Source organism: Bemisia tabaci, chromosome 1 (assembly GCF_918797505.1).
Source record: "Bemisia tabaci chromosome 1, PGI_BMITA_v3".
Classification (NCBI taxonomy): domain Eukaryota; kingdom Metazoa; phylum Arthropoda; class Insecta; order Hemiptera; family Aleyrodidae; genus Bemisia; species Bemisia tabaci.
Window position 1 is genome coordinate 74,016,635 of NC_092793.1, and position 26,318 is coordinate 74,042,952.

The 26,318-nt window shown below is 39.6% G+C and overlaps 1 protein-coding gene across 1 annotated transcript; it reads left to right on the forward strand.

The window, feature by feature from the left end:
- Nucleotides 1-5,521: 5,521 nt before the first annotated feature.
- Nucleotides 5,522-9,190, forward strand: LOC140226094 (uncharacterized). Its single transcript, XM_072306578.1, has 2 exons — nt 5,522-5,591; nt 8,169-9,190. Exons 1-2 carry the CDS (start codon nt 5,576-5,578, stop codon nt 8,822-8,824), a joined length of 672 nt encoding a protein of 223 aa, XP_072162679.1. The 5' UTR covers nt 5,522-5,575; the 3' UTR covers nt 8,825-9,190.
- The last annotated feature ends 17,128 nt before the right edge of the window (nt 9,191-26,318 follow it).

Here is a 26,318-nt window from a genome sequence, read left to right on the forward strand (position 1 = left end):
TATACATGGGTAAAGTTTTTACAAGAATGTTTTTGGTCCGGCCCCTCAGAATTTATCTATTTGATTAAAAAGGGCCAAGATTTAGCCAATTTTGAGCCAAATCGGAGGATATTAACCCGTGCTTGTAGATAGATGTTTTTAAGTCTATTTTTAGCTTGAAAAATACCTAGTTTTGAAGAAAGAAAAATACATGATTTTCTGGGATAAACATATTGTTGTTACCCGTGCAGAAAGGATGTAACTACTTACATTTCATCGCTGCAAAATTGTCCCTTTGCAAATTTTATATGCACTGAAAAACTTCTGGGAATTACTGACTAAAAATTGCAGTGATTTTTCTACGGATTACAAGCTAAAAACCAATAGACTTTTAGATAGAACTGAATAATCGTATTATCGTAAAAAGGGAATCGTATTTGAGTCGATTCTGCAACCTTGGGAATGGAGTTACGTACCTTCGTCTGAGGACGACAGTGTATAATGGGGAAAAAACAAGGTCATATTCTTCCAGCAGGAAAATTCAGTGGAAAAAGTCTCACAAAAAAAAAAAAAAAAAAAAAAAAAAAAAAAAAAAAAAAAAAAAAAAACCCGGGCGCCCGTGATTTGACTTTGCATTGATTGAAGTAATAACGAACTTCCAGGAATTTGGAGACCTACACAGTTTTTTTTTTTTCAATGTTTCAGGAATAATGCAGCTAGCACTCTTGCTCTTTCCTCTAGGAAAAGGTATATTCCGGGTAATATAAGGTTGAAAAGGTATATAAAACAAGTTCTTTCGGTTCGGCTCACTTTAAATAAATAGCCTTTTTGTCGTCTGAAGTAGCACCCACTCCCGTGCGCACGCAAGCCCTTGATCCTATGATTAGTTCATTTAGGTGCACTCAAACCTGCATGCTTTTGAAAAGTATATGCATATGGAAATATTTTAGCTGTATGTGTGTTCCTAAAATATTACAAAAATTGTTTCCATTTTGAAGCAAAATTTAAATTACTTTAATATTCGTATGTACCCTATACAGAATTTTTTTTTATCATTTATCATCGAGTTTGGTTTTCCGCGAGATCCCTCTAAATTTCAAAGGTTTTAAACTCCGGACGCAAACGATGAAACCACCAAGCAGACGTAAATACGTCGACTATGAGGGTGCTTCAACGTACATATATTTTGCTCATACAGGAGTCATATTATCGTCTACTTAGTGATTTTTGTTTGTCTGTGTTCGAAGTGTTAACTCCCGACATTTAAAGCGATCTCGCAATAAGTCAAACTCGACGATAAAAGTTAAAAATGACGTCCCATTCGACCTTTTATTTTCCACTGTTTCCCACAAGAAAAATTGCTTCAGATCACGAGGAAGAAATTTTTAGTAGAGCGATTTTTAACAAGTTGGGTCGAAATTGGATTTTGAAATTTCATTAAAAAACTCTGGTCACCATCGTAAAGAATAATTTGCGAACAGTTTGGTACATTCCGTCAATTCTCTAACGTAAAGGCGTATTTGCATTTTAACGTGACCTCTGAAACACATAGAGTTTTATGAATAATAGAGCTTAACTATAAAATCAGTTACGAAATTACATCAGGGGAGAGGCGGGGTTTTTACCAGTAGAAGTTGCAGGGTTACGTTAGAATTTGGCAATTTTTGGCCCTGAGCATGGCAGTTTAGAATTTCAAAAATATTTTTTCCGCACAAGCTCGTTTTTTCAACCTGTACACTTTACACCACTGAAAATCTGGTTTGGTCCAATATTTTCAAGTATTTTTTTTGTCTCGAAATGATGTCTTCGGTACAGTTTCAATATTTTAGTTCCGAGTCATAAAGGCATCGAGTTTGCTCTTTTTATGGACGGTAACAGATGAATAGTAGTTTATCAATTCAATCTGTATATCTTCATTCGTTTTATTCAATTTATACATAATTGTTCTTGATACAAAGGATACACTTCCATAGGTCTAGTGATATTTCTCATGTTTTATTCTAGTGCTATTTTTTAGGCATCCATGCACCAGGTGGACCTTAATTTACGACCCGCATCTTTCTTAAGTCAGGGAGAAACCCCGTCAGAAATCTAACTTCAAGTCGTTCTACCCCTTCCATCTTCAGGATCGCCGTTTAATTTCGTACGTTCCGATGCATTCCATACGCGGCGGCTCCGCTCTTAAACGGCGATTTTCTTTTAATCACCGCTCGAGCGAGAAATATTGAAAGACGAAAAAGGAGAGAAATTAAAAGATGTCTCAGTGAGCGCACGAAGGCACTAAAATCCTCCATAAAACACGGGACTTGGATTCCCAGGAACCGCTTTGTGTTTCATGTTTCATGACTTCCTACCGAAGTTTGAACCCCATAAAAGCGCGACCGCAGCGCTGTGACGGGACGCCGGGGAAGCTATTAATTTCCGACGGTGCGGTGCGGCATGGCGCGGGTACATCACTCACCGGTCCGGATGAGCTGCATCGATGCGTCACGTCACTCTCTCACCTGCTAAAAACCATCCAACTCGCGACGATCCTGGTGCTAAGCACGATCTACGCATCTTCAATCACGAAACTCTCCCAGCGGACCGATTATTGAAATTGATAGACAAAGCTATAGACAAAGAAGACATAGGAGGTATAAAGCAATCCTATTGGTTGAAATGGGTGGTTCTCATAGACTAAGGGGGAAAATGATAGACTAACTGTCGGGTCTCTCGTGGGTTGCCGTTAGTTAGTCTATTACCTACCTTCTTTGTCCATTGCAAACACCCGCTTCTACCAATAGGATCCCTCCAAATCCTTTTTGTCTTCTTTGTCTATTGCTTTGTCTATCAATTTCAATAATCAGCCTGCAGAGAGAGTAAAAATTTCCCTGGGTTGAGTAAAAACTACTACTTGCGAGGATGAAGCAGGCCCAACCGAGGGAAAATTAGGGGCCTGGCCCTGAATACACACAAAATGTATATTTGCCTCTTAAGTCTCGTATGCACATATACCTCGATACACAAATACGGCAATGGAGATGTTGCATGTGAGAGGAATTTGCGTTTGGACTGTTGATTTTTAAGTAGAAGTTCGCGAGAAACACGATGTGGCCGCTGGTTTTCTCTGAAATTAACTCCCAAGCTCAAAAAAAGCTCTCAAGTTGAGGCCAAAATGGAGGGGATATCCCACGCTATCCTGAGAGTCCACCTCTACATCCTAACGAACTCTCCATGCAAAGATAGGGAGTAAATACATTAGCAGGGTTGCCGTGTTTTCAGTTTTGGAGTCCCCAAATAAAGTGGCAGCCATGTCAATGTATTTGCTCCCCATCTTTGCATGGAGAGTTTGTTTTGATGTAGAGGTGGGTTCTCAGAATAGCGTGGGATATCCCCTCCATTTTGGCCTCAACTTGAGAGCTTTTTTTGAGCTTGGGAGTTAATTTCAGAGAAAACCAGTGGCACCATCGTGTTTTTTGCAAACTTTTACATAAGAATCAACAGTCAAATCGCAAATTCCTCACACATGCAACATCTTCATTCTCGTATATACCTCTATACACAAATACGGCAACTTAGGAATATAAATCTATACCCACTGAGCGATTTCAAGTGATATGTAGTGAAATATCGCGCACAGAATAAACAATACAAGATAAAGGCACCGCTACACGCCAAACGTCCGGGCTGGACGCTCGGTGAATTATTTCTGTTTTATCCCTCGAGCAATCGTAAAATCTAAGAGTGATACCACTATTCGGCCTCGTAGGCGCTCGGGTTGCCTACACTGAAAACTGAAGGAACCCAGACAGTGAGGTAAAGTCACCGCTCCACACACCACGTTTCCTTCCTCTTTTCTTCGAGCAATCGATACATCTAAGAGTGATGCCACTATTCAATCATGTGAGAACTCGTGTTGCCTACACTCAAAACTGAGGGCAATCTGACTTCAGCTCGAAGTCAGGTTTAGGTACGACATTTTCCAAGATTCTTCCTGATGCTAAGAAATTCCTTGACAAATTCTCTACTTTTCAGGTCCTCAGATGCACTGGTATTTTTCGTATTTTTTGACCAAGTTTACGTCTAACGGTTGAAGATTGTTCAAAATTAGTCAGGAGCACTAGGTGCGAACTTTGTCTTCCTGACCGCCCTCCCCCCTTCCCTCCTTTCCTCCGCTCCGTACAGGCCCGGACCCCTTAGCAGAGCATTCCACTCGGACCTTTTACATTAGTCGAGTCATGCTAGTCCCTGTGCATAGGTAAGACTCATCTCACATTGAGCATGACGGCAAAAAACACTTTTAAAAAAGAAAGAAAGACGCGGGGAACTTGAAAAAGCGCGTTATGAACAGTGGCGTGGCGTGAATTGCGATGTATCGATTGTTCTGCCTTCTAAACCTATGGTGAAGAATCGATTATTAAGGTGTTCGTTGCGAACACCCTGTTTATCGATCCTTTTCTATAGATTTAAATGGCGTAACAATCGATATATCGCAAAGCATGCCACGCCACTGGTTACGAACTACGCAGATTGCGCGCTAAGTAGCAGATTTCATACTTTTTTATATGCCCAACGTGCTCGGAAAGAACATTGCTGTATACCCACCAGGGTGGGTAAAATAAAAATTTTATGTTGCTAAAAATGGGACTTGCAATGGGGGTGGTAAAACAGCAAAACCAATTTTTTTCTGGGAAAGCAAAATAAAAAAATGTTGAATATGAAATTGCTAGTATATCCACGAATTAGCAGATTTTAAAATAATTAGTAAGAAAAGCAAAACTATAATTTGCTATTTTCGCACAATAAAATTACTATTTTTGCAAATCGTATTGTCATTCTCGCCACGAGGGTGGGCACTTTAGCGAAAAAAAAAAGAAAATTGCAGAAATCGAAAACTATTTTTTTGCTATTCTAGCAAATATTTTTTTCCCGTGTGATTTTCGAGCGAAGTTACCCGTAAAAAGTGTATTTAGTTTGCTATATCTCTTGTGTGCAACAGAACCCATTGCCGCAGAACATTTGCTTTCTCGCAAAGTCAGACGAAAGAATTGAGTCAGTGACCCTGTCGTCTGAAAGTCGTCAAAACCTGTTGTCAAAATGAATTTGCAATTTCACATTGGCACACAGAGAATAGACATGGAATTACCAAAACGAAAGCCGGAGTTCAATAAAACCCATTACAGAAGCATGACATTCGAGTCATGCTAAAAGTCCAGAGACAATGACAAAATATAAAATTGGACGACATAGCTTTTTAAAAAAAAGGAAAACTGCGAGAGTAGTGTGCAAATGCGTCTAGGAGTTTTTCACACACGATGCTCCTCTGCAGATTGGTTTGCAGGTGCGATTTTTTATGTCATAGTCTGTTCAGTTGGCTGAAGCTGTTGCGTGCAACAAACTCATTATAACGTTTCAGCAGAAATATGTGAGTCGGTTATGCTTTTCATGTTTCTTCAACATGGCTTTTCCTTTCGTAAAAAGCCGAACGCAGAATGTCTGAGCTCACAGATTTTACAAACCACTCGGAGGTGACGGACATGATTTAACGGTTTGGAAAAAGTTAGTGGATATTTTAGGATCGTCAGCCAAATGGTATCTTGCAGTGTTATTACTGATGTTTCTTCTAAAACGTAAGCAACCATTGATTAATGAATATTATTTTGCAATGTAAGTTCAGATTTGATTCGAACAACGATTACTTACATGTCCTTGGTATTCCATGCTGTTAGACGTTGGAAGAATTTAACTTGATCAGGGTTCATGTTATTGAGTTTGAGTAGAGAGACTCTTTACCTTGTATTCCTGATAAGAAATTTTGTTGTGCTGATTTAACAATGATCGTTTTGGCCTTATACTCAGCCATCTTCAGATATGCTAAAAAAATAGAATACCTGAAAATGGCTGAGTAAATGCCCGAAATAATTATTGGAAATCAACACAACAAAATTTCACACCAGGAATGCAAGGTAAAAATTCTCTACCCCTTAGTATTCCTCCAATTAATAAAATTGCTTAGAATATTTAGTTACTTTTTTTGAGAGGGAATTGAGATAATTGTTTAAATGTGCTATAGCTATTTCTGATTTTATCAGGAGTTAGTAATTTCCTTTCCCCTTGATTATTTAGGATTGACACTAACTTTTAGTCACCTCCCTCCCTTCCTTCCCCTCCCTTCCACTCTACATTTTTCATGTTTGCTTGTACTTTTAACTATAAAGGAGCCGTTTTTAAAGCATTTCTCATTCAAGCTAAATATTTGAAGCATTATAATAAATAACCATCAGAAACTAAAACGTAACTTTACGTTTGTACAGACCTTTATATATACTGTCTTGTTTCTAACAGAATAGCGCGTACAAAGTTAAGGTTTTCAGAAAATACACTTCCTTTTTTCAAACGGGAAATTATAATACACAAAGCCTCTGTATTTTTTGCTGGAAAGTTTTATTCCTAGTGCCTCATCGTATACGTCGGTTCATCACATAAAATTTTGATTTACGTTATGAAAAAATAATATTAAAGTTCAAATCTCGCCATCGTGGTCTATTCTGCTGTTTATTATTTGTCACATTCAAGCACGTACCCATTAAAATTGTGACATTGAATAACTGGCTTAATTCATTGATTGATTCATGATTGAATTAAGCCAGTTATTCAATGTCACAATTTTAATGAAGATTTAGAATTAAGAGAATTAACATTGATAAATATTTTACCTTCAACGAACTTTTGACGCGGTTTTCGTATCCTCTGTAAATATGCGCATTGATTTGATGGGATGATCAAAAGGAGGTACATTTGTTTACTCATTTTTTAATGCGTGACTTGAGTGTGCGGTCATGAAAGTGTACAAGTAATATCAACTCGTGCATGGTAATATCTACAATGGTTCAGAGCATAGTGGGCACCACAACGTAGTGCATGTCACTCAACATCGTAGTAGAAATTACCCCAGGTTGGTTTTATTTTCACCTTTTCATCATTCGATCGGAAGTCCAAGACAGAAAGGTCGGAACTTTTTACCCTTTTAAATAATTTTTGAAGTTTCGCATCTGATGAGGTGGTTTGCCTCGTCTCTAATTGTTTGCACCTAAAGTTGTTTTGTTAATAAATAATAAGTAAATTTTCTTCGTTTTTTCTTGTCTTGATCCCCCTCCCCTCCCCCGAAGAATAGTGTGGACCTAACACTATCCTACTCTCATGTTACTTACAGTATAAGAGCCACCTTTTTTTGTGTTTTTGTTTTTCTACACTAAAACACTGAACCCTTCTATATAAATTCTATTTTGGAAGAAATAGTTAGAGCCTTTGACATAGCCGGATTTACCTACTTTCCGCCATGGGCCGCCTGTATTTTGCCGCCCTCTTCTCGCATTCATTTTGAAACATCAATAAAAACCATCAGGTGAACGTGCCGGAGGGAGAAGGGTGCATAGGACGCGTTCACTCGTGTTGGACACATTTTTACGTAAGCCCTGTCAACACTACTAGCAAAAGTTCACGGAACTTCGCGCGAAAGTTCAGTTCTATAAACCTATCTCTGTGTGGACAAGGCTTTCATTTGTAAGAAATGAACTAAAAAATTAAGAAAGAACAAACATAAATGTGGTTTAATAGTTTTAACTTCCACCGCCGTGCCGCGCTGACCACATTGTGTTTGGTCAATGCGTGAAGTATTCATGTAGTCTTGTAGGCACTGTGCGTTTCACGCCTCGCCGACCGCTGTTGACCGTACTGTGTTTGACGCAATGCGTGAAGTATTCATGCAGTCTCGTAGGCGCTAATATATATGTTACATGCCGACCGCCGCGTCGAGGGCTTTCCCATTTCATCTCAAGCCCTCGTCATCATTTCTCTTTGCGCCGCGCCGCTCCAGGCCAAATTACGTGTTAGGTTTCCCTCTTAACTCAACCAATTAAAGGTGCGCAGTCTTTTGTATCACCGAAATGCGACAAAATTAGAAATTAATGAACTCTCAGGACATGAGAGATTTTGTCACCTTTTCTTGTTTGTAATCTTTTCTGAATCCGATTTTTCTGTACCTGCATTTAAAACAATTGCAAAATTTGCCGCCCCCTAATTTTGCCGCCATGGGCCGCGGCCCATATGGCCGCCCCCTTAATCCGGCCCTGGCCTTTGTAAAAAAGCAGATAATTTTTTTTAAAGCAAAACATACATTTTTAATGAGGAATGTCTCGATTTTACAGCGGCAGAACCCTCAGGGCATGGTAGGAGCAATCGCGGAAGACGCTCTAACTCACCATTGCGTCTTCCACCATCACGCCCTTCATCGCGCCCTTCATCACGCCCTTCATCGCCGCCACCACCACGTTCAGCGTCGTTGCAAGGTGACCAGGGAGCAGGACCGTCGTCTACCCTGAACGTCAGCCTGACCTCGTTACCTTCCAGAAGCACCTTACTCCCCGCGCCAGCCCCCGGGTCCTCCTCGCGCAACATGCCAGCGCCGCCCCCCCGTGCAGGGTCCTTGACGGCGCAGCCTTCCTTTGCGGGCTCCACCGCCTCCCATGAGTCCGAATACAACCCCCAGCTCCAAGGCGCCAACCCTTGTCGGAACAAACACCCTACCCCGGCCGACCACGCCGCTTGCCAGCACCTCTGCGACGACACCTACGGTATCTCCGCTCCAATATACGGCGGGGGCCCCTGGAGCATAGGCAAGTGCAAGAAGACCAAGTGCAAGTGCAGGTTTAACCTCGAGGGCTTCAAGCGCTACGTGACCCTATTGGAGAGGCTCCGGTATAGAGGCGATCCCGTAGCACTTGGTAACCTCGTTGTCCAGAAGCACAAGAAGCAAGCTCGTTCCGGTCAAATCCTAGTAGATGAGAGTAATAACCTTTTGTAGGATGATGGTCATGTAAATTGCCGTCTTTCGCGTGTGTGTTGGCTCTTTATCCGATGAGAATTTCAATAATATCTATATTATACAATAAGTCTTTAATGATGTATTTTTAATTTGTAGTGCCTGAGACAAATTGGAGGAATTATGACTCTCAGTAGAGTTAGAGAGAACTTGTGAGGTTGGAAAAAATTCTAATCACAGAGGCATGTAATACATTAGCGTCACGAATCATATGCTAACAGGTTAAAAACACCTATTTCGATTTGCAATGAAACAGATTTTATGGCATCTTTCATTCGTTGAAAGGAATACTGACGAACGAAGTTTAATTGTTTATCTTCAACCTGTTTTGAATATCATATAAATGTTATGAGGTCATAAATTTCTTTGTTTTTCTTTAAAATGACAATAAATATCGGGAATTTTTAAAAGTTGCGGTCTTGAAGGTTTGGAGCACTTTTTGAGATTTTGGAAAGTCCGCATTCAAAGAAAACGCTTTCCTCCAAAAACCTCAACCCCTCTCTTAATTTCATGACCGACCTCAGTTTGGCAATGCCACCATGTTTGATAGAATCATCAGCAAAAGGAGCTGAGGAACAAAGTCCCTTGTTGTGTAGAAGCAGGAAGAGAGAATTTTATAGTATCTTAAAAATGAAACTATGAAATTTTGGTTTCAATTATTGCACTGATTTAGTCTCTAAGATGTTAAACATTTCAACTATTCCTGTTGTCGTAATAGCTCGCCTTACCTATTCTGCAAATGCATTCCTTTATTAAAAGCAGATATGCAGTATAGTATTCGGCAGAGTGGCTTGCGAATATGCTCACGTAATAATCGAGTTTCTTGCAGACATAGAGGAAGCACAGCCCTTAATTTTGGTCGGAAACCTATACTTGACGCGACGCGACGACCCCATGTCCCTATGTCTCCATGTCGCGAGGGCACCGTACGTGTACGTGCTGAGTCGTCCACCTCCTTGCCATAGTTACTGAAAATACCCTCAATATTGCCCGCAATGCACCGAAAAAACGCGAGTAAAATTCATCAGGATGACCTCGAACATATACCCTCAAAGGGATGAAAATGATCAATCACCGCAGAAAATAGAAGATACATTTGAAAAAAAAAAGTTGCTTGGATCTAGAGTCCAGACTTAAAAACATTGACAAGAAAAAATACTCTTGATTCAATCCGATTTTGTCTCGAATTGTAGAGCCGAGCCTCTTGATTTAGGCGGATTTCCTTTTGATTTAAGCAAAATTCCGATTGAATCAAGAGTATTTTTTTTTTGGTAAATATTTTTAAGAGTCTGGACTCTAGATCCAAGCGACTTTATTTTCCAGTGTAGGTATAGAAAAAAAATAGGGAGCAGATTTGGCATATTTTAATGTAGGTTAGGTAGTAGGTAGATTATAAACTGGAATGGACCGCGGAGAGTGGGGGGTACAGCAAGGAACAAATGGAATGAGAGAGGGAACAGAGATAGGAATTCGGGAATGGGTCGATCAAAGATTACAAAAAACGTCCGATTTGTGTAATCTTCATTCCCGTTTGTGACATCCATGAGCCGCGTTATCTCGACTCTCTCTATAAAGGGACTCTAGGCTCTGAGAGTTCCATGACCTAACCTCAAAATTAGCAACATGACTGTACTCTTCCTATATTCCGTGCTCTAGCCTTAGCCATGAGCTACGTAAAAGACTGAAATTAATCGGCAACAAAGGCCGGTGCATTGCGGGTTATCACGACCGAGGTCTGGGGTTCGGGGCCCGAGGTTCGCCGGGTCGGCGAGGAGACGCGACCGGGAGTGTGCCACGGGCGCAGCGCATCGCATAGCCTCGCTTTCGTAACCTGTTTGCCGAGCGATGCGCCCGTCTATTTATTGCATTACCCATATTACAACCTTTTTAATGACAGCCTTTGCATCCGCACGCCGCCATGCCTCGTCAAGGCGCGTCTCTTTCACTTTCTCTCACACCCCCTCTCATCTTCAAACCTCCTCCTCACCCACGATCTCATGAAGACTGTGACAGACAGCATTGTCTCAATGGTCCGTTCGGGTTGGTAAAATAAGCCCAATGCAGGCCCAGTAAATGTGTTCTTTTGTCTTAATGAACTGATGCCATTGCTATAAACAAATATACGCGGTCAAAAACTGTAAGCAACAATTACTGCTCCCATGCCACTCAAATTGTATCATCTTTTTGTTGAAGGCGGACTGATTCGAATGAGCGCGAAACATCGGAAATTGAACTCTTAATCAACTGATGCCATGCTATAAACAAATGAATAAGGTCAAACTGCTTCACGCAATTATTACTGCTCTCAAGCCGCTCAAACCGTATCATCTCTTTGTTTAAGGCAACTGATTTGAATGAGAGTGGTCGTGACAGTTCTTCCATGTTACTTTAATTTTACATATCATCATAAAATTGACAATTTTAGCAAGCCTCCTATAAATTGTAAGTGGGACGCTCCGGCAATAGACCCTCGCCAAGAACCATTTTGATTCGTGATTGATCTCTTAAATTGTTTCATGGTCAACTCTTGGACCCCACCCGGGACTGCTTGAAATATACGAGATCAAAAGGGCACGATAGCACTTTTTGAAGAAGATAAAATTATACAAATTAAAAGTGCCTCCGAAGTCACATCCAGAGAATAAATAAAATGGCAAAAATTACATTTTTGGGGGTAAAGAGGTGCTTTCCTCCCCTCCCCCTAAAAAATGTTTTAATAAATGGAGTAAAACTGAAAAAATGAATTTATTCAAAGACTTTTTATAAGAAGTCTATAGTTTGCCTCTTTCCACATTCGACTGTCATCCAAACAGTTTTCTGTGGTTATACCATTGTACTGTCAAGATCAAAAGAGCAGCCTAATGGATCTTAAAATTGTGAAAAACAAATTATGATCGAAAGGGCACGAATCCATTTTATTTTTTAGAAAACTGCGTCATAATACGAACTTCAGCCTTTGAAATCTTCGGGTCGAAACACCCTGGCCAAAAGCTTTTAGCTCGAACAAAATCATCCAGTGAAAAAAAAATACAGTTTTAGGTGCTGAACTAGGTTTGGTGCTCTTTGGTCCTAAGTGCTTGATATAGGCCCAGTCTGCAGCGACAACCCTGCAACGCTCGAAAACTACACGAAACATTTCATCCCTGGATTAATGAACGAATGATCTCCTCGTGCGAGGAATTGCAGTTTGATAAATTAACAGCTGTATCGAAGATAACCAGGAAACCAAATAAATCGCGCCCGAAGGAGGCTCCACAGAGGCGAGCACATAAATCATATTCGGTAACACGGGCCAATAAATCCCTGCAGCGGACTGTGCAGCCCCGGCAGACGCATCGCAGGGACAGGGATGGTGGGGTCGCTCAGGGGGTGGACCGTCGACAACGTTCGGTGCGTTGCGTCCCCTCGCGAAATGACTTTCGGTCAAGGGACGCTGCGCTGAAGGGGTTGCAGGCGGCCCTGGTCGTGACACTTGACGCCTCGCCTCCCCAGATAAAAACTGCCCAGGGTCGCGGTCCTTCCTCGAGACGATTTTTCAAGCCGGCCTGATAAACTTTCCGCGGGAGTAATTGAAATATTCCGTCCCTCCGGGCTTTCTTATCAGAGGTGAATAAATCACCGAAAATCGTTTTGTTTGGACTGCAGTCGTTTGATATTCCCGCGACGTCTTGCGTTAATCTCGGGGTGACAGGGCGCCGATACACGCGGGACTAACGTTTTTCTTTTGTGATGTGATGTATGGTGCACGGTGAGGAGGAGGGAGCTTCCAGTCGTGAAAGCTCGAGGGGAGGGGGGTGGACTAATCGCTTTGTGCTGTGTTGGTGGGGAAAGTCCTGCTGGCTTGGTTTTCGTAGAAATATGAATACGTTTCGTGATCAAACAGGGTGGAAAAGGTGAAAATCAAAGCCTTAAAAGACTTGTTTTCTTATCATTAGAAAAAAAAGTGGATCGATCAAAGATATTCTTGATATTGTCGGGCGAATTTGCAGGTGTCTGAAATTTTGTAAATTTTATGTTTAAAATGAAAATGCTAACAGAACTGAGAACCAAGAAATCCTTGGATTCTAAATTGAACAATCATCGGAGAAAATATGACAAAATAACCTAATCTGCTCAAATACGTGTGTTTAAATGGCAATTGCCACCAGATGACGTCACAACGTGACACATTTCTCACTTGTTTAAGTCTATTTAGGTATCTGCAATTACCCTTTTCAGAGAAAAATTACGACGAATACTGCGAACGCAGCTCATTAAGCACTCTTAGATTAAGCAATACAATTTTTGTGTGCAAGTAATTCTCCATGCTTACTTATTTACTGGATGATAAGCCTGGCATCAATGGTAGATTTGAATGACAATGATTTTGGTTTTTTCCACGAGCAGAAAGTTTGAACTCTGAACGATAAATGCAAATTTCTCTCCAATGTGCCGATTCTTGGGAACTTTTAATGAAAAACATGCTCTGCATGCAATTTTAATGAGTAAACATAATATGTTGTGGTGCATTACTTTGCACCCCGTCTGGTGATACATTGTAAAGGGTCAGTCAATGTTGTGAAATTCACTGAAGAGCACCGGTGTCATCAGATACCACCAGTCAGCTAAAATAAACTTTTTAATCCTACCGAGTGTCTATATGAAAAATACGCCTTTGAAATTTTCCTCTTTCCAAGAACAAGTCTTTTGTCAGGTTTGTCTTTTTGCTCATTTGCACTTTATTTCGCTTTCAGTAAAAGGTTACTTTTCCATGAAAGCTTTTTTTTGTTTCATTTTAACTGAAGTAAAAGCTTTCGTGACTATGAGGGCTAATGCGTTTTTCTCATTTCACAATGATGGCAGTAATGCATTGATTGTGAGTGATTATTCTCAGCCTTCGTCCAGTGAGCTTGACAATAATGACTTGACAAACTTACAAGCCCCCTAACTCTCTTCTTCAAGAAGTATGCCCTCCAGTTACAGTTGCCAAACTTGAAGTAATTTTATTTTTCTGCTATAAGAAAAATGGGTGATAATTTTAAGTAACCGAGATGTAGAATGTGGGGGAAACTAAATTATTTTGTTAATGAATTTGTTCAGTTATCATAGCAAGTTATACATAAAATTAACCGTTGCATACAGTATATCTAACTATGCCGGTAACTTGCAAATAATATGAAATGTATTTAGTATTTTTGTTATTATTTTCTTCAATTATGATTTATTATACATTCAATACGCTATTACACTGCTAGCAAAGTATATTATACATGATACTCATAATTAACTATAGAGTGCTGCAGCATCGCAGGTTTAATTTCAGGACCCGCGTTCACAGGCAAAAAAGTCTTAGTTTTACCTTGAAAAACACCCCATAAGATCTCGCTAGTTAAACCCAGGACACCCTATATTTTGATAGGTTTCTTAGTTACAGACACGGCATCGAAGGTCCATTTCACCGTGCTAAGGGAGAACGCCGTATGGATATTCGAATGTTGCCAAATTTCTCATGACAAAAATTATTTAGGAAGAAAGTCATTCATAATTTTCTTCAAAATTATCTGATATGCTAGACTAAAAAACTTTCTAAAAATTGGAAGGAAAATATTTACAGCCCTCCCAATTTTGTCTGAATTTGGCAACGCCTGAATGTTCATATATAAGGTGTTTTTCTTGAGCACGGCAGCATTACCGAAAGTCGCACCGATGGAGGCAGATGCCGATGACAAACGAACGATGCACGCGACCGATAAATCATCGATTGATGTTGAGCAGGCCGGTGCAGTAGTGCGGCGCGCCGCTGCAGTGGGGGATAACCTCAACGTGACCCTAATCACTTATTAGCGGGAGCATCGTTTGTTATTTTCGGAGGGATCCCGATCGAATTTGAGAGTCAAATGGTTTTTTGTTTCGAGGGAGGTCTGCTTCTTGGGGTGCCTTGATTGGATTCGGGGGTGGTGTTAGTGAGGGAGGGGGGGGGGGGGCTCGACTTTCTCAAGTTCGAGGGGTCCGAGATAAGGGAGGTGGGCTCGGGCTCGAGTTTACACGCACACGTCACGTAGTTGTAGTTTTGGAACACGAGTGAGTTGTGATTATTTTCGGCCAACTTTTGCGTCACCCCTCGTTCTTTCATCTTGGTGTCGTATTATCTGATTCCGAATGGTTCTTTTGATTGAGGAAACGAGTTTGTTTCCAAACGAGCTGGACTTTTTCCTCCATGTGCCTGTCAAATATTTTCTTTCCCGTCTGTTCCAACTTTATTCCTTGCCGTTGACTTTTTGTTACGATTTGCGGCTGATAGCTAGATTATGGTTTCAAGTCTTGAATATCGCCGATCACGATAATGTCGTTCAGGATCAGAGAGTTTTACGGAAGAAAGTCGTTATGGTTCTTCCTTTCAAGATTTTGTTCGAGCAGTACCTATTTGAATTTTTTTTCTACATGGTGTAAGGACAACAGCTCTTCCGAGGGTTTGTGTCTGCTTTAAGAGGAAGGGATAGAAAAAACACATAAAGAAACATAAAATCAAAATGAAGATGATGAAGACGAAGGGAGTGCGGTCAAAAGGAAGGAAAACCCAATAAAAGAAGAAAATACTAAGAAGAAGAAAAAGGAGAGAAAGACGAAGACAATTTTTGAGATAAACATGAGCAAAAAGAAAAAAAAATACGAAGAGAGCGAAGAAGGAGAGGGTGAGGGGAAAAAAGAGGGAGAGGGAAAAAATGCAGAAAGAAAGAAGAGGGAAAACAAGAATAATAAAGCACAATAAGGAAAAAGAAGAAGAAGAGGAAAAGGAAAAAAAGAAAGTATAAAATGATAAAAAAGAGAAGAATAAGACGAAAAATAAAAAGAAAATGAAGTTAAAAGAAGGAAAAGAAGGGAACATACGCAGGCAAAGAAAATTATAATTTAAATTCCGGATGAATTTTCAACTACGTTTAGAGTGTTAGGTAACGTATTTAGCGGGCGATGAATTGACTTTCCGTCTCACTCAATTTTTCCTCAATTTTGATCTCAGGGTCCAAATTTTCTTTTACATACCAGACTAGGTGAAAAATAAACATAAAACTACTAATACATCCGCAAAATCAATTGAAGTTTGACATGAAATTTTGGAAAGAAAAACCATGCGCTCTAAACTTAAGCATCGTCACCATTTCCAGCGATAAACGAACATACCTATTTAATGAATGTGGAACACGCGGCGCCACATAAATTAATTTCAGCGATATATTATAGTTTTTGACGGTGTAGCAACGTGGTCTCTTGAACTCATTCAAATCTGACGCCTGGTGCACGTGAGAAACCCCCGAACTGTTTTGAAATGCGTTAAGTGTCAAAAAGTGAGAGCCTTCCTTGTTTATAGACAGCCATGTGTAACGCTTCAAAGTTGACGGCCGATTTACTTGAGATTTTTGAGTCGACTGAAAGAGTATGATTTATTGGTTGTACCGAAACAAGCTGTTTACATCGTTTACGCAGGACTAGAAAGCAACTATCCAGGGAACCATATTTTAAATTTTGAGTAGATACTAATGACGATGTGAATAATGAGAAATAAGTTTAAATAAAAACGTAAGTGAATCATAAAAATTGAATGTAAAGTGTAACACAAGGTTTTACAAATCTTTTACGTAAAATTAAATGTCACCGGCAACAACCAGCAGTATAAAAATTGTTATATTTTAAGCCATACACAATTGAATCGGTTTCTTTGAGACGGGTTTAAGTCCAAAAATTCATGAGCCCCAGCGTTCTGCGTGATTAACGAAAGTCAAAGGCTCATGATTTTTTTATATTTGCGCCCGTCTAGCAGAAACCGATTCAATTCAGACGTTAAAAATGGAATCGAATAGTTCGTCGCTTGGCTGACATAAGGGCGTAGCTACATTCTGCAATGAACCCTGTCTTCCATACAATTCAATGCTTTTCCGGGCTCATCTAAATGTGTACTTACGCCCTTATGTCGGCCAAGCGACGAATTATGAGTTAAATAATGTGTAAATTTTATTCCCTCCGTAAAGAGCCTCCCAAAAAGTGGCCCCTTTTTTGAAACTCGGGGATTTCATTCGTATGCGGCTTAAATGAAACCTTACGATGAGACAAGCCTCCAGTAAAAATTTTAGCTTGAGTATACGTCTGGTTTCCAAGATACAGCGTTGCAAAGTTTGCATATTTAAGCTTTAAAAATTCGCATATTTTCAAATATCTTATTTTAAAAAACAACTCCATCAGATATAATCTGTTATTTTGTGACATTTTACCTACAGTCAGTCTTATCTTTAAATCTATATTCCTATTGATACGGTGATACTGCTGATTCTCTTGATAGAACGTTGCAAAGTTGACACCAAAGACCTATAAAAATTGCTCATTTTTGTAAGTTTCTGAATGAAGAAACGAACTTATTGATCACCAAAAGATCTGTGTATGGTGTTTAGATGTTACTTTATAATATGATAAGTCTTTTGTATAGGCCTTACCGCAAGCGTAAGTACAGATTTAATGATGCAGCGTTGCTAAGTTTATACATTTGAGCTTTAAAAATGTTTATATTTCTAAGTCCCGCGTTTAAAAAGCTACTTTCGTGGATCTTCTTTAGAATTTGAAGCATGAAATCTACCAAATGTGTCATTTGTAGCTCTATGTTTGTATTTAAATAGGGATACTTTAATTGGTGGTGATACAGCGTTGCCAAGCTAACAACTTTAAACTCTCAAAATTATTATTTATGCTAGTTAAAGAGGACGTCAATGGGTGTCAGGCCTTATATCAAGGAAAACTGTCGAGGGCTGATGTCAGTTCCAAGTGACGATTGGTATTCGCAAAAATACTATTGCTAAGTTTATTAATACTTATTTTCAAACAATTAATAATACAATTATTTTAAAATAAAGATGCCTCCAATAATTGATACTTAATTTTGTTTTTTTTAAACATTATTTTACTGTTTAATTTTTATTTGATTTTATTAATTTTTTCAATTTTTTCAATATTTTTAATTTTTTCAAGTTTTTTCAATATTTTTTATTTTTTCATTTTTTTAAAAAAAAAACAGTGGAGGTACTCTATTTTGCAAGGCATAATTAATGTATTCTCTAGATCAATATTTATTTATTCTTAAAAAAACTCGGCAAATTCTTTATTCTATGTTTATTTTTTTCATTTTACTTAAAAAACGGTTAAATTGGCAACTATGGCGAGGCATAATTTGTTGGATTTTGAAAGCAATGCTGGTGCTGCGAGTATTTCATCGAGCATGGCAAAGTCTCTTGAATTTGATTTTGAAATTAGATAATTATTGGAAGTATCCTAATTTTAATGTTATTTTATGATTAAATGTTGAGATAAAAAAAGATAAATAGGCAACAGTGTCATTTTTTACACCAACTGTCACTTAGAACTAACAAGATTCCTTGTATTTCACTTTACAATATCAAAACATGTTTGATCGGAGTTGTCTCTCATAAGAAAACAAGAGAAAAGACATTTTCAGAGATTTAGGATGTAAACTGTGCAACGCTGTGTTACTTGAAATCATTGTAGCCTTTTATCAATGCAACTATGCATCCAAAAGTATCACTAGGGGTTAATTTTATCCCTCAAAACGCAGTTTGATATTCACTAAAATTGGTTTTTAAACAAGAAACTTAAAAATATGAGCATTTTTAAAGCTCAGAAAGGTAAACTTGCAACGTTGCACTACCAAAACAGGGGTCATGCATGAGCTAAAACTTTTGATGGAGGCTTTTTTTATCATTATGCCTCATTTACGCTTTGTTTTAGATTGTAAAGTTCACTCTGATGTTGGTTTTAGGAAGATAATATTTGAAACTATGAAGATTTTTAAAGCTTAAATATGCAAACTTTGCAACGCTGTATCTCCGAAACCAGACGTATACTCAAGCTAAAAATTTTACTGGAGTCTTAGGTCATCACAAGGTTTCGTTTAGGCCACATTTGAATGAAATCCCCGAGTTTCAGAAAAGGGGCCAAAAAAAGCCCTTTTTTTGGGAGGCTCTTTGTGTGAATGTTGAATTTGTACAGGAGGAAAAAGAAAACCCCAAAACACTCCACTCTTTTGGGTACTTTTTAATGTGAGGTCAATTAGACTGAAAGTTAGCGGGCTGATTTTATTATATATGTGATTAAGCTTTGTATCGAAGTTTGATCTCAGTAATGCTTTCTTCGGTCAGGAAACTCAAGAAGGATTGACTTCCTTTGAATACGCGATCAACATAAATCAAAGGAAGTGTGCCTGCTCAGCCACCCACACTACTATGACCATACCAATTTTTTCTCAGTTTCAGCGCATCAGACACCGAATCGACACCGTCTGCCAATTTTTCACAGACAGCATAAATTAAACTAGGCCCGTGGTTTAAATAAAAATAATGTAAACAGCCCCCTCAGGTAACAGTCCAGACCGTACGCCCACCTGTTGCTTCGTTCATTGTTGCCAACTTTTAGATTTTTCATCTGAGAGAAGCAATAAAAACTACATCGCTCTCTCATTTGACAACACAGATGTAGATTATTTCAAATTTGAAAATCTGTAAGTAACTATAGAAATGATCAACTTAGGATATGTACAAGAATTTTTGAAAATCCTCCGCAGTCTGCCTGCTAACAGGATGTCTGTTTTGTTAAATCAAAAAATTCTAGATTGAGAAAATAATTTTGGTCATAATATGAACCGTAAGCACGATATTGCAAATCGGCCGCACTATTACGTCCGGGTAACCGTAGTCTTGCCCTCAAGAATTGTATTTTTGGCTCTTGTAACCATGCACTTGGTGCCAGAACCGTATTGTCGGCTCATCCAGCTGAGCTTTCAAACCAAACCGAACTATAGAAAAACCTCGGCTGTTTGCTGCTAGAACCGAGAGAGCAATACTGCCGTGCTAGGGGAAAATGCCGTATGAGCCCTCAACCGCTGTCTTTCCTTTGACATATCACAAATATTCAGGGTTTTTGAATATTTTTCTTTCGATTTTTCAGAGAATTTTGTTCGTAGTTTGATTAGAAGTGTCGGAAAATTTCAAGGAAAAATATTCTTCCATCTTCAAAAATATATTTATTCACAGAAGGAATTTGGCAACGTTTGAATACTCATACGGCGCTTTTCCTCAGCATTGCAGAAAAAGCAACACCTTTTTCACGGCAACGGCCCTTGAGATCAAACTTTTTCCCCTGTATAAACCGAATCTGAGGGGCTTGGAGGGGAAGGTACATAAGTGCAGTTTTTGCGATTTCGAGAAATACGTGTTCGGAATATCGAAATTACGTGGATCTTTGTGGCGGAACGAAAGTTCAAACTAACTTTTTCATGCTGAAAAATAGGAATTTAAGAGCGAATTTTCCACAAAATATGAATTTAGACCAGTTTTACTTGAAATTTTTAATACCTCAATTTTTTCAAAAACTGCCCTTATCCGCCTTGTCCTCCAAGTCCCTCATTTAAGCCACGGAATAAATTCGTATTCACTGAAAATCATTTTTACAGACGAACCTTCTGTTTTTTCCTCTGCGGGACGTTCTGGATTTCCACTCCTCCATTTGGATCGCATTTAGCAAAAAGGAACCACCGTGATTACAGTGCTTTCAAAATCGTGCAAATTACTTTTTTTTTTTAAAAAATACTGGATACTTATGTGCAGTATTGAAATTTACACAATTATTTCCCTTTAAAATTACCAATTTTTTGGTGGTATGCAAAAACTATCTACTATTTTTGGTGATTTTTTAGATAAATATGAAAGAGCAACATTATAACAACACTCTAATTGCGCTGGTTCCTTTTTGCTAAATGCGATCCATTTATCAAGTCGGCGATGGTGCCACCTGGCGGACGCTTTAAAACCCGATAACCCGGTTTCATGTCATCTTGCGAGGCCCGTATCCTCGGATTTCCATCAAATCCTTCCTCGCACTGCGACTGACACATCAATGCCTAAGTTCGACTTTTGTCTCTGTGTCAATGAGCCGATTACGCGGCGAACGCGTGCCTCTCCTCGTCGCTTTGTCCGTCACAATGTCATCAATGCAGTCGGATGCCCCCGAATGCGGATTCAACCCTTCCGTGCGTAACATCCCCCCATCCCCTTTAATCCCTCTTGCGCATTAATCAGCTGCTAAGAGCCAGCCCACTTTTTGTCATCGGCAGACCCCTAACACAACACGCCTTGCGTACGTGGAACATTTGTTTTCCGCTTTGATTTGTTGTTGATTTTATATTTTTTTGTAATGCCGTACTGCTACGCAATAATACAAATTGTACTCACCTATGCATTTTAATAAGTATTATAGACCGTAGCTCATCAATTATAAGACTAGGGGTGTTATGTTGGTCTCAGAATTAATAACAAATATTTCCTGTATAATATTTCAGCTGGCGAAATAGCATAGAGAATAGGTACCGCATTCAAGATTACCCTCAAATGATTCCTCTGTCTGACGACAACTATGAAGTTTTCCCCGATCGGCAAGTGAGCAGCCACGCGCCCGCGAAAAGCATGACGCGCAGGCGCAGTAACGCTGCGCACAGTGGATCGAGTCAACGGGAGAGGTCAGACAAAATTTGGAAACTCAAAAGCTTCTAATTCCATGTGATCAAAACTTTCAGATTTTAAAATTGGTTTTACTGGTTTCCTCGTGAAATTTTCTTCTAGTAGCAACCCTCAACATTTGCATTTATGGTCAAAAATTTAATATTCGACCTCTCTGATTGACTCGATCTACTATGCGGCGGCTGAGCACGGACAATAGCGACAATAGGAAGCATTTCTATCAAACGGAACTATGTGTATTAAGACATGAGCTCTGAGACCCATAAGAATGTGTGCATAACAGGGCTCACGCCATAATGCACATAGTTCCGTTTGATAGAAATACGTCCAATAATCGGAATCGGCCGACATGTTTTCCCGGCCGCGGCAAGGAGCATTCAGCAGCATCATTCTCACTTTCCAATTAGCGCCCATTCATCCTTGACCTAATCGACACCTCCATTGGTTGCTAAGTAACTCACACGACGAATTTGTATACGGTGGAGTCAAATAAGGGCTGAATCCAGAGCTAATTGTACGTTTGAGTTTTTTGGGCTCATTTTATTCAAAAGATCAAGGAGAATCGAATGAACTAAAATTCGCCAAAATTCTCCCAAAATTTGACTCTAAAACCCCCCAAGAACTAAAAATTGACCGGAAATATCATCGGATTTTATAGTAAAATGCGAATTATCTCAGAAACCACACATCTTAGCATGAAAAGTAATAGTACCGAAATTAAATGGCGCTAAATTTCACATTAGGAACCTCTGTAACCAGTCTCTACAGAGACTTGAATGGAGATCGTATGTATTCGAATGTATTCGTAAATGGCAACACGGCAACCCTCGAGACATCTACCCAGCACGCTCGACATCGCTGCCCCGTTGTCTCGCACTTACCTGAATCTGACCCTCGAAATTTCAACCGAGGATTAGGCAGCGCGCGAGTGCAATTTTTTTTATTTTTTCAAAAAAAGCTTTTACGGTTTACATTTCTAGATTTTCGGTGAAATTCCGAGCAAATTGGTGGTCATACAAAGGAAAATACGTGATTCTGCGGCATAATAAGATCAATACTCCTTCTGCTGAATTTGCAACTTGCTGACGAAATCTCCATTTTATGTATACAAATCATAAGAAAAAGTTAGTTCATTGTAATCTGCTTTTTCCGCAGAATGTAAGTTTACTAAGAAAGTTAAAATTGAAGCAGATCTTAAATATTTTATCAAGTTTTTTTGGAACTCCAATAGGCCTGAGGGAAAAACCTTTCAGACATCATCGTATGGCGACCCCAGTATAGTTTTGCGGCGATTTTAGCGTCGCGCAATTTAAGGAAGGGAGCGTCGTCGAGTGCAGAGTCATCTTCAAAGTGTGATGCGCCTTCGATCGAGTCAGCGGCAATGTGCCTATATCCTTACTCGAGCAGTTATCGCAAGTAACTCTCGCATTGCGTTTGGTGCAATGCGAGAAATATTCATGCAGTCTTGTAGGCGCTAATGTGCGCCTGACGCCGACTGCACTGTTTGGCGCAATGCGTGAAGTATTCCAACAGCCTTGCAGGCGCTGATATGAATTTGACATCGACCGTGCCGCGTTTGGCGCGATTAATCGAACTCGCGTTAGGATAATCGCGGCATCGAACAATTGGGCTTAAAAGGCCCATGTTGTATTTCGACGCCGTATTAGCATTCCAACGTTGCCTCGTTTCTCCCGATAAAAGTTTTTTTCTGAGAAAAGTAAGGAAAATTGTCTATGTTCATTTTTTTTTAGATTGAATGGACCATTAAACAAGGTGCGAATGTAAGCAATCTGATACATGATTCCTCACCAAAATTTCACGCAGAACACGATTCGCGCGACGAAAACTGAAATCAACTTCTAGCTAAGATATTAACATTTTTACCGTCTGTTGGTTACGGGAACTTTGAATCGCCCGGTCACAAGAAAAATGCAACCCGACGCGAGTGAAATGGCGCATTACAACGGCTTTAGCAGACAAGTCAATCGAGCATAGTTTCTTTCCCACACTGGGTTGTTCAAAGTGTGTACAGCTTGAGCTGAGCGTTTAAGATTGAGGTTGCCATATATTCATATTGGTGAGACTGTCATAGTGACGTTTGGCAGGCACTTTGACCCAAGTTTATTATTCTTTCCTCCATGAGTGGAAAGGTTAAATTATTTCATAAAAAACTTTACTACTACAGATGGATGGTAATCCAGGGTTAGGATTTGGATCCCTCGAGTTCCACATCCTCGTTTCCTATTGGTTGTTCACACCGCGAGCCTGCAACCTGGGCTCGAAGGATTGTGGATTTTTCCCCACTTTTGGTTAACTCATTTTTTTAATTTTTTATAAACGAGAAAGAAGCTAACCTTATAGCTTGAGATATTTACAAATAGTCTGCCGAAGAAGAAGACAAATTAAGATGGCTTTAAATAAATTACGTTGAGTATGGCAGGAAGCCTGCTTCTGCAACGTCGCAAAAAGATGTTATATTTGTAGCATCAATCTGGGCACTATCGACCCCCAACAGTGGTAATTCTTGAAAGTTGGCAACACTGTTTTTTCCTCCATTTAAATTTATGTAAAACAATCGATTCTTGGTATGGCAGCTTCTCACCTAAAATCGATTGTTTTAGTGGATTTAAATGCAGGAAAAGCAGTGTTTCCAACTTGCAAAATTCGCACTGATCTCCGTAGACGTTCAGAAAGAGCCGCGTCAAAATTAAGAACAACAACGCGTTAGAGCTTCCAGACCTTAAGATAACCTCACAATGTCACGATATTCACCGCGCGGATTTTTCGTGCTACCAAAGCACGCCGGAACGTCAAGCAAAAACGGAGGATTTGTCGAAAACAAAGTGTTTTAAAACACCATTAAACGGAAAACACTCGCAGGAATAATACCCGACACCCATAGTCTCGGTGCGCGCGAGACTGGAGGTAAGTTTGAACGCACCATTAACCACGTGTTTTATCGTAAACGTTTTCGTGTTTTCGAAAAACGTTATCCTCTCCCATCAACATCGTCGGCACCTAAAAGTATAGAATTAGTAGAGGGAGTAAATCGAGGTAAGAGGCAAATCTTCCTGTCGTCGAACATTTTTTGAGCTCGAAGAATGTTATTTGATGCCCTTCAGAACAGAGACAATTTGCTGGTGTTCAACTGAGGCAGATACATTCAAATACTAGATGCATCAGAATCTATAATCAAAGTTCCCAGTTCCCCATCAGAATTCTTTGAGTGTTTTTATGAAGCGTTTTAATGACTGAATTTCAGAGAGGTATTACGTGTGTAAGACTCGCATGTGTGCTTCAGAAAAATATCGAAGTTTGAACTCAATTTTGTACGATCTGATGGAAACTATGCTTCGTTGTCTAAACGATGGGCAAAAGGAGGACGATTCTCTCATCTTCGGAAGATGATTGAACGTGCTATATATTTTTAATGCGAATAACTGTCCGTTAGAAAATTGACTAAATGTTTATTGTATACCTACTTTTACTGACTCGTACCTTGATGGATAAATAAAAAGGGCTTTCACCCTTGCGGTGAAAATTGAATAAAGACGAAGAAAAAGAAGATAGTAGAGGAAAAAGAGAAGAAAAAGAAGAAAGAAGAGGGAAAAGGGAAGAATAAGGGAGGATAGGAGAATAAATGGAGGTAAGAGAATAAGGGGAGAGGAGAGGGATCAGGAGGGGAGGAGGAAGGAGACGAAGAAGGAGGAGAAAGAGAAGAGAGAGGAGGTAATATAGGACGTGAAAATAATGATGAATATCAATTTTCATTTCAGGATATATCGTTCACAAAAGTAATTAGCAATGATATCAATCATTACTTTACTGCCCTTCGCCAAAGTGGTTTCACTTTGCCGTCACTAGCTCTGATCCCTAGTTGCCACAAGCTCACTCTGTCACTGTATTTGTATCCCTGCTCTTTGATTTGGAGTGTCATTTAAAAGAACTGGCACCACCTGCTAACCTTTTTCAGTTTGTTTTGCAACGTGGAGTTATCTGGGCAGTGACATTTATCCATCCCACGCGCTAATACACCGATGCTCCGGTTATAATTAACCGTGGCTCAAAGAGAGAGTGATATTGCCGAAGCAGCTTTTAACGACGAGGGTTCGTGATCTGGTTTGAGTCGTTCCTACTCCCTTTTTACCGAGAAGGACGTCTGAGATAGCCGTGCGTTGTATGATGGCTTGTTCTCTTGTTGATATCCCAAGAATCAAGGGACCGAAGATTGTTCCGCAATCGCACGATTCCAAAATCACCAATAAATTCCTAGAGTATACCTACACGAAGACAGAATAGCCCTGAAGGATCCATTCCTAATTGGCTCAGTTAAGTTTGATTTTATGAACCTTTCAGAGACGGAAAAGAAGGACGGTTTTTGCCGGACTTGAGATTTTTGAGCCGATAGGCGCAGTGCATGGAAAGGCCCCCCAAAGTGCACCTCCCCGAGGAAGGGGGCTTAAGGGTGAACTTTCTAAATATACTTTCCCTAGGGTGCTTAACTCGGTAAAATTTGAACCTCTTTTGAACACAATTCAAGGCGGCTTTAACCACGCATAATACGAGAAAAAAGGCCCATAAAAATGCTTACGTAAAAAAAAATCAAAAAGTGTAAGTTAAGGAAGAAAGAAACAGAATATATGGATTGCATTTTGCAAAAAGGAACCAGGAGCGTTGCAATGTTGCTAAGATTGTGCAACTTCTTTTGTTTTGGAAGAAAAACCTGATTATCCATTAACAGTTTCTATTTTACTCGCTAAAAACCGTAAATTTAAGACAAAATTACAATATAAATTTCACATTTTTTCATGGTTTCAGTAATTTTATTGCAAGGTATGAAAATGCAAAATCTTAGCATCATTGCAATTCTTCTGGTTTCTTTTTGCAAAATGCAATTCATATGGTACTTATGGTACGACCCTTACGCG